The sequence below is a fragment of the Porites lutea genome, chromosome 11 (genome assembly GCF_958299795.1).
Source record: "Porites lutea chromosome 11, jaPorLute2.1, whole genome shotgun sequence".
Lineage (NCBI taxonomy): Eukaryota > Metazoa > Cnidaria > Anthozoa > Scleractinia > Poritidae > Porites > Porites lutea.
The window spans coordinates 24,382,324-24,391,452 of NC_133211.1; the positions used below are offsets into that span (position 1 = coordinate 24,382,324).

General features: G+C 38.1%; 1 protein-coding gene across 1 annotated transcript in view; it reads left to right on the top strand.

The window, feature by feature from the left end:
- Window positions 1-9,129, top strand: part of LOC140951401 (uncharacterized) — a 59,307-nt gene that overhangs the window by 13,717 nt on the left and 36,461 nt on the right. Inside the window, exons 6-13 of the mRNA XM_073400642.1 lie at window positions 268-392; window positions 591-692; window positions 3,273-3,442; window positions 4,562-4,760; window positions 5,229-5,337; window positions 5,435-5,508; window positions 6,234-6,322; window positions 8,978-9,129. The exon at window positions 8,978-9,129 is cut by the window's right edge and continues 24 nt beyond it. Of these exons, the coding sequence (XP_073256743.1) occupies window positions 268-392; window positions 591-692; window positions 3,273-3,442; window positions 4,562-4,760; window positions 5,229-5,337; window positions 5,435-5,508; window positions 6,234-6,322; window positions 8,978-9,129 (1,020 nt within the window). The remainder of the gene's footprint in view (window positions 1-267; window positions 393-590; window positions 693-3,272; window positions 3,443-4,561; window positions 4,761-5,228; window positions 5,338-5,434; window positions 5,509-6,233; window positions 6,323-8,977) is intronic.

The window sequence follows — 9,129 nt, forward strand, 5'->3', positions numbered from 1 at the left end:
CTACAAAAATTGCTCGCTCCATGGTATGGGCTCCCTTTTCAATCAGTTGAAGGCTTCACTTTGCTTTGTTTTGAAATAGAGGCCCAAGGAAACTTTGAAATGGCTTATTGCACACTGTATGTATCCCGACAGAGAACCCACATGGTCCAACTCTTGTACATGTAAGACACCACCAAACCTTGACATATTCATTGACTGCTTACGGGAGGATCGACTCTATTATATCAACTAGTTTGCATCCAGCTAAATGACATTGATTTTTCCTAGATTCAACAAAAAATAACAAAACAACAATTTACAAGCTAGTTGATGGAGATCCCACAATGACCTTAATTGCCAGTGTAGAGGAATTTGAAGTAATGAAAAACTACATGTTCATTACCACACGCAAGGTCAGTGATTATGATGTTATCATTAGTATCCTGAGAAGCAGATGTTATCAAAGTGTGTCAAGTCAAAAGGCTTGATGTGAAAGGGTCTTGATATTCACATTCCAGTGATAGTAATGTGTATAGTTTTACAATGTATGATAACTTAGTTAATACTTTGCAACATTACGGCAGAAAGCTAACTAGATTTTTCTTCCACAGAAACCGTCAGATAAAAACCCAATTCTGAAGGTTGCTAAAATAACCAATGGTGAGGAGATCCTCTTCAAAACAGCACAGTTTCCAGTGAATGAAGAAAGCAGGGTAAGAGAATTTTAAAATGTAGACAGTGTCTCATAAACACAGTTTCTAGCTTTATTAGAGTGGTTTTCGTTTGAGTGTCGTAAAACCAAAACCAAAGTAATTACTCTGGCCAATCACATAGGACACAGACAATACATTGAACCAATCAAAACTCGAAGTAATTACATGTGGCTGACGCAAAGCACGGGAAAATGCATGCGAGCGCGTCACAATTGGCTTTGGTTTTACTTCTGATTGGATGAAAAGGTGGCGCGAATCTTTTAAGCCAATCGCATCGTGTAGAAAATGCAAAACCAATTACTTTTCGACACTCAAATGAAAACCGCTCTAGTATAGGTATTAGTATGATAAGTAGTGATATTTGGCATAAGTACCACCAGTTGTATTTCAAAATTGTTATATGTAATTTCATGAGCCGTTAGGCGAGTGAAATTTGTGACAATTTTAAAATATCATGAGTGGTATTTTTGCCAAATATCACATACAAATCTTACTATTATTTGTTTATACTACTACCTGCCAAAGTTTTGTAATTTTAACATGTAGGTATTTCAAATTAAGCTGAAATACCACTGCTCTGAGCCAATCAAATTGCAGAAATTTCTCATGTAGTAGTTTAAGAAGGCTAAATACAGCTTGTCAACATGTGTAATTTCCCATTAGAAAAACATGTCTAATATTGAACATTGCAATTTGGATTCAAGATTCCCTTAGATTGGCAATGGGTTTGCAATGGTTTGTAAATAAGAATTTACCAGCTTAAGCATAAACTACATTGACCAAAGACTAGCTTGGAACCAGTTGCCTACAGTTAAGACAGGTCAGTTAAGACAGTGGTTTGTGTTCGCCAGCAAAGATACATTGAAACAGTAAATGTGTGACACAAGTAATGTGTGTATGCAGTCATGCACAAAGTCCTATCATTCAATCGAATATTCAATCCGTGTTCAATGACCAAAGGCCGTTGATATGAAATAGCAGGGTTTTCTTTAAGGCTTTAAGTAGCCAAAGGTTTTGGAAAATTAGGCGGTTGTAGGTCTGGAGGACCCATCCAATGGGCTTTCATCGTTTCTAGGGGGGTCCGGGGGCATGCATCCCCAGAAAATTTTTGAAAGTAAAACGCTGGAAAACACATTTCCTGGCATTTTTGGGCCTTGAAACTCTGACATTAGAGGGATGAATTAAGCTGCAATTATACTGTGAAAATCATGTTACTCAAAGAAAGACAAAGCAACATTTCAATAATAGACGTATAAACAAATAGAGGAATGATATTTGGGTAGGCAAATACTTGAAGGACCGGACCAGCTAACAGGGATAAACTCTGCTCAGTAATTGGAAGTAGCCTAACAGTCCAAAGGTGTAGTTTCTCCCAGAACTTAAGAAGACATCAAGAAAAACGTGACTTCTTTCGGGGACAGAGCAACTTTATTTATTTTTGAAATTAACCTCATGGATACTTTGGACTCAGGTGTTTCTGTCACACTCTGGTAACCCGATAACCTCAATGATTATCGTTGAGGTGATCAAAAGCTAGGTACTTAAGGTTAGAAAACCCTTCATTGTTTGAAAAAACTTTTTTAGTTTACTTAGATGAAACCTTAAATAAATAAAAAGAAAACATTTAGCCACATAGCTGTCTGAGAACTTGTTAACAGGCATAAATCAGGTTACATTTGGTTGCATCTTACATAATCCTATGTTACCCGCGTAGTCGCATACGAAAATTCCTTTTTCCCAGTTTCCTGCTCGCACTAATATTTATTATGCACTCATATCTAGAAATCCAATATGGCGGAAAACTAACAAACAAATTATATTCGTACTTTCTTGCCATCGCAGGGAGACTTTTTCAAAAAGACAGTCTCAAGCATAACATTTTAAAATGTTTTCACTGTTCTTGAGTCAGAAGTCTTTTATATGTTTTCAGAAAATATAGGTAATGCAGATTTATACTTTTATTGAGTCTAAGTTTAGACCTGATACAACCTCATCTCCTCGACATATCTTGACTGCCAGCTCTTATATACAACCCGGCTGAAATAGAAAAATTACCACTGGGGTTTAAAGCTTATTGAAGCTTTCGGATGACAAGTAATGTAACATGCTTGGAAATGTATAAAAATATAAACACCATGCACCTTTTGCACTGTAGTGAAACGTGAATAAACTGAATTGACATCAATTTCTAGACTTTGCTAGCACTTCATGTATCTTACTGTATCTTACTTACCGTGTAGGTGCATTCACGTGATTAACCTGACATCAGATAGACCTAAAACTCAACACCAGGGCCTTTGCGGCTACATACCATGCATGCATCCAAGAATGTGGAGAGAATTGCGAAAAAGTTAGAGTGCTGCTGACCTAGATTAGGTGGCGGGCAACGAAGGAGCCTGCAATAAGAAAAACATGTCAATTTACATAATAAAGCAGGCAGTTTATATCAGCTCCAGCCTCAATTCCATCCATAACTGTAAAATGGGCTATTGGGTAAACATTAATGTTAATTTGAATACACTCATTACAGTTCACATTTCCCTTCAATGTGACCTTTTTTTCTCCTTGATCTTTTCACAGGATTTTTTTGTCTTTGATGTGGTTGATGATTATGTCTTCATCGTGATAAATCACCTGAAGAATCTCTCCAGTTTGTACATTTCTGATACAATGGGTTTAAAGTATCAACTTTCCCTGCCAAGGGTATTGTATCATAACCCTTACACAGATGTGTCATCTCCATGGCTCAGGTGATAAATCACAACTTTATGTGTGAATTAAGCGTAGCATTAAGTTCTTTTTATTTTATGTAGCAGTGTCATTTGCTCACGCACCAGAACTTTGACTTTTTTTTACCGTGAAAATGCACCAACCTGTAGAAAGAAGGAAGTTTACAAAAGGAAATGTATTTTCAATTAACCACTTTGCATAACAGGTTATTTTGTGGTAAAGATTTCAGCCAATCATAACAGTTGCTAACAATAATAATATTGCAATTATTGCAATATTATTATTGTTAGCAGTTGCTAACAATAATAATATTGCAATTATTGCAAGAGAAGTTTACAATAATGTGACATTCCTTTGTAGGATTTCTATTTAGTTAGTCTGGAAGGCAAGTTAGAAGAGCATTTTCTGAAATATTAACACTTTAGATGGAAAATCATACAGAGTGCATAGTTACAGTATTCTTGTATTAAAAACAATGTAGTTTTGTATAACTATCCTCTCCCTTCAAGAGGCTTTTCTGAGGTAATGAAACAGAGTTAATCTTGCTGAATGAAGCCGACCAGTTAGCTATTTAAAGGCACGACAAGGAGTTGAACTCAGGGCTACCGTGAACAAATCCAGTCAGTGATCTAGGGGTGGCGAATGGTAAAATCCGAGACTCGCCGAGACGCCGAGATCCTAGTTAGAAATCCGAGCCCGAGACTCTTTGGTGAAACGTTTCAAGACTCAAAAAAAGTAAGAACAAACCATAAAAAACGAGACTTTAAGACTTAACAAAAGCGCTTCTGAGATTTCGAGATCCTGCCAAAATTTTCTGAGACCCACGTTTTTCGAGGTACCATTTGCCACCCCTTGATCTGCAGGGCGGGACTTGAACTCGGGACTACCTGATTGCAAGTCTAGTGCTCTAACCACCCAACCACTCTAACAGTTTCATAGTACATGTATGTATGATATCCAGTGAATTGATTACTGGTACTTGTCACCCTGTAGTTAAGAAATGTTTTTTAATCATAAAGAAATTTACATCCACTGATGGAATAACTTTACTGATATGACCAAATATTTTATGGCCCAACCTTTAGGTCTTATTTGCAGAGTTCCATGAAAATTCTGATCTGTTTTTTTATTGTTGGCAGAACGGTAATACCCTATGCATTTGTGGATGTGGATAAAATAAAAGGAATGCGTGGTATTTACGTTGCTACTCAGTTAACTCCTGGACCTGTGGGAAAGAGACATCTTTTGACGTTGATCACCTATAACAGGGGAGAAAAATGGCAGCGGGTTCGCTCACCAACAGTAGACAACCGTGGAGTTAGAATTAACTGTTATTTGGTGGGTGCCATGTCTCGGTTCATAACAACTGAACATTTTCCTGCTTTATTAGTTTCCCAAAAAATTTCTGTACTGTTTTGACTTGTATTAATTGTCAATAGAGTAAAGAAAAGACACCCTAAAAATTCAGACGAGATAAGAGTAGCTTTCCCTAATGGTGGAAGCTTAATCCCTCTGTTCAACTATTTTAATTTTACACTGCATACTCGTATTTTGGTGCTAAGTGGTTCAGAAATTGTTCATAGGGATTTTTAGTACATTTCTAGGTGACTTGTAATGTTTGTGTCATTAGTCTTTAGCTCCTAAATGCTTTCATTATCACCTTTCTTATCTCCTCTATTTGAAGCTCTGAAATGCATGCATCTGTTATGAGATGTTGTATTCTTATGGTAACAATACATTCTACTTGAATTACATTCATCTGATGTTTGCAATTGTGTGACAAAAAACCGGTTTTTTTCTCTGCAGCCAAGCTGCTCCATTCATTTAAATCTTCTGTATGGTGCTGTGTATCGTGTTTCTCCATCCGAGCGACTGTTTTCCAGTGAGTCTGCTCCAGGACTGGTACTTGCCTTAGGTGAGTTATCAATGGCACTGGCTTTATCTGATTTCATCTCCATCTACTATGTCCCTTTCCCTCTTCATAATGCAATGAATTCTATTCTCCTTTTCAGGCGTGGCAAGCACCAATCTTAAGATATATCCTGATGTCTTTATGTCTTTGGATGGTGGTCTAGGATGGAGTCGGGTGAGTGTTAACTTGCATAGGTTTTGGCAGGGACTGGAGAAATATAGCCATATTTTCATTTTGTTAAATTTTGAAAACAAATATTTCTATAATGTGAAAGTATTGGCAAAGAATTTTCATTGAATGGTCAATTGCCAGCAGAGTTTTGTCCACAGGTTCAAAAGTTAGAACCACCTTACAATCAAGGCCGTTGCTGTAAGATACCAAGTTACTGGTTACAGGCAATTAGTAGGCAAAGAATTGAACAGCTAGGAAGTTCTTTTGTGTCTATCTTCCTTTTGTTTCCTGTGAAAGTAGCTGGACAGGGGCGTAGCCAGGATTTTTCAAAGGGGGGGTCACAGAGGCTACTCACCAGATTGTAATCTCGACCTCCACGCCCATATTAACTAAAGACAAGAGCCGTTGACGAAAATACTTCACAAAAAAAAAAATTTTAAAAAAGTGGGCTTTTCAACAATGGCTTTTACGGCCAAGATATTGTCATGGCGTTTTCGCTACCTGAATATTGTAGGTTGTTTGCTCAAAAGAAGGCCTACCAAGGGGGGGTCACGGGCACTCCAGGACCCCCCCCCCCCCTAGCTACGCCCCTGCTGGAGCTCATGCTAATAGTAGCCAGGGCAAATCCCTAGTCCCTCCGCCCTTAATGATATCCTCACAAATAATCCTTCGTCTTTCACTCTGGAAATGAAAGGGTTACAGGAGCAACCTTTTTGGCATTTTCACAGGTCCTCAGAGGGAAGTATCGGTTTACTTTTGGTGATCATGGTGGAGTAGTAGTTGCTGTGCCTTATAGACGTTACACAAGGACATTAAGGTAAGAGCTAGATATTATCTGGACTCCTGCCGTTGAAATTTGCATTGTTAATGTGTTGATCTACAGTGGAACCTCTATTCAGGGGGTGACCAAGGAAAGTAATTTATAATTTATTAATTTAGTTAGCTTCGCCTAACTAGAATACAATCTTTATGAAAACATAGAAATTATTAGGTAGGGAGACCACTACAGCCTAACCAATTACAGTGGATCCCTTGTTTATTAAAAAAAAATTGTTAAAAAAAAGAATTGATAACTAAAGCTACTGAAAAAAAGAAAAATCGAAAGGAAACAAAACGGAAGTTCAGATTGCTAGAAGCAGAAACGTGAATTTTGCCAAGACAAGTGGACAAGACTAGTGGACAAGTGCCCCATGAGTGGAGGATGGGCTGAGGTTTGGTAATAATTAATCAAGAAATGAAGTATTTTCAATAAAGCCAAAAAAGCCATCTGCTCTTGCTGGCTACAGAATCTGCTGCAGTCATTATTTAAAGCAGTTAGATAATGTATAAAAAAAAAGTTCTGCGATGTTGTTTGTTGAATTCCGACAAGTGCAGTGTGTCAATTTAAGTTAGTTAATTGATGTTTTGAAAGCTGTCACCACTGTGACTAGTGAAAATTGTATCAACGATTTTTGTGGTCAGTCACTTTTTGATTGGTAAGGTGTCTTCTGAATGGAGGCTAAACCCAGGTTTTGGGACTCGGAAAAAAGTGTCCCTTTCCCCTGCATAGAGGTGTGTGTACCTTCAATAGAGGTGACAAGTACAAAGATTACTTGAACATTTTTCCAGAAGGCGGAGGTGTCCCTTGAACAGAGGTGTGACCAGGGTGCAAAGAAAGTCAGTTTTACAGCTTGCCATTCGGGCAAGCTGTAGCTAGCATGTACTAGCCCGAAAAAAATTTGATGAGCAGGATTGATTCCAGTTCCTCTGTTATTCAAATTCCTAAGAAAATATCGCTTGCCCATCGTGCAAGTTAAAAACAGATGTCACTAGTCCAATAGCAAAATCCTCTAGCCCTGGGCTATCGGACACTACTTTCTTTGCATGCTGGGTGTCCTAAACGAGAGGTTCCACTGTATTGATACTTAAGAATTTTCATGATAGTCAAACAAAAATGCGTTATTTGGACAAACTAATGAACAGGGAGGTAACCATGGAAACCCCGCCACTATATTGGCACCACCACTTGTATCGACTTCCAATGTTTATCTTTCTATAAATACCAAAACATAAATATTTAAAAAAAATAGTAATAATAATTTTTTTGGAAATATACCCTTTCACACTGTGGTTTCTCAGTGAAGAAACCATGACTTAGCATAGACCTTCACTTTCAAAATTCAAAGGCCTCCATTGAAGTTTTGATACCAAAGGGTGGTCATTTCTTCTAAGAGTAAATTTGTTCAGAGCTGCAAGCTGTTTATGATGCAATATTTTTCTTCTTCTTGGAGCAAATTGTAAGGTGAATGTCATACTTCTATGTACTTTTACTTTTATGGGGGGACAGTGGAGGGAGGCAGAGTAATATGGCAATTTTGTACCCATGCTACAGGTAGTGGAAAACAGCTGTCCAAGTTCAGTCTGATCCTGTGTAATTTGTGCACCCCTGGGTCGATATATAGGTCGACATCTCGACCGAGATATGTCGATCGACCAATTTATCGGTCACATGTTGGTTGGCATATTGACCAACATATTGGACGAGTAGTTCGACAATCTGACACTTCACTGATACTAGGGTACTTAGTGGACTGTAGCCTGCATTGCAGACGTAATTTAACCCAGGTTAGTAACGTCTGCTGAGCAGCGCAGATATCCCTGTTCTGCCCCCCGCTTCTCAGAGACTTCTTTATATAAATTGCAACATCTGTGTACAGACGAAATTGGTGGAGTTTATTTCGGCCAAGTATAATGATCTAATGGCTTTCAAAGTCAATTTAACAGCTTGCTGGATTCGGGCAAGCAGTAGTTAGAATGTACTAGCCCAAGAGTCATTTTAACTCGCTCCCAAAAAACATTGATGGGCAGGATTGGTAGCAGTTCTTCCGTAATTTGAATTCCACAAAATACTTCACTTGCCCGTCAGGCAAGTTAAGAACAGAATTGACTAACCCGATAGCAAAATCCACCAGGCGCGGGCTATCAGACACGACTTTCTTTGCAACTAGTGCCTAAGCAAAGGCTCAAACCATCTACAACAATGATGAAAATCGTGGCATTTCTTAGCTGTTTGGTATTCGACGAGCTTCATTATTTTAGAAACCATCAAGAAACCTTGAAACCTTCGAGTCTTCCCTCTATTAAAGCAACGTTTTGTGAGTCGATATTCATTGTGCTTTAACAATTTGTTTATTTTACACCAGATGTCTGAAGGAAAAACAGAAAAGTGAATCTATATTATGAGGATCGACCCAGCTATGCACAGCTTTTCTCATTTTCATTAATGTGCAGCTATACCCAATTTTGCACAAAACATCTCTTTTAATCTAGGATGAAAAGAGTAGATTGCCAATTACAGTTACACTGAAGCATTGAAAATAGCTCATGCACGTAAAACGTGCCTATGTTTTTTTGTGATGTCATCATTTTTCTTCTCCATGCATGCATGCCTTGCAAAATAGAAGCAGTAAGTATTTTTTTGTTATTATAACAGATACACCATAGATGGAGGAGCAACATGGAAACTGTTTGTCTTCAGTGATTCCTTAATCCTTGCCCAAGATGTTGTCACTCAGCCTGGTGAAAGGCTGCCCATTTTTCTTATTTATGGAACCTATGGTCAAGGGAGACCCTGGAAAGTGTTCT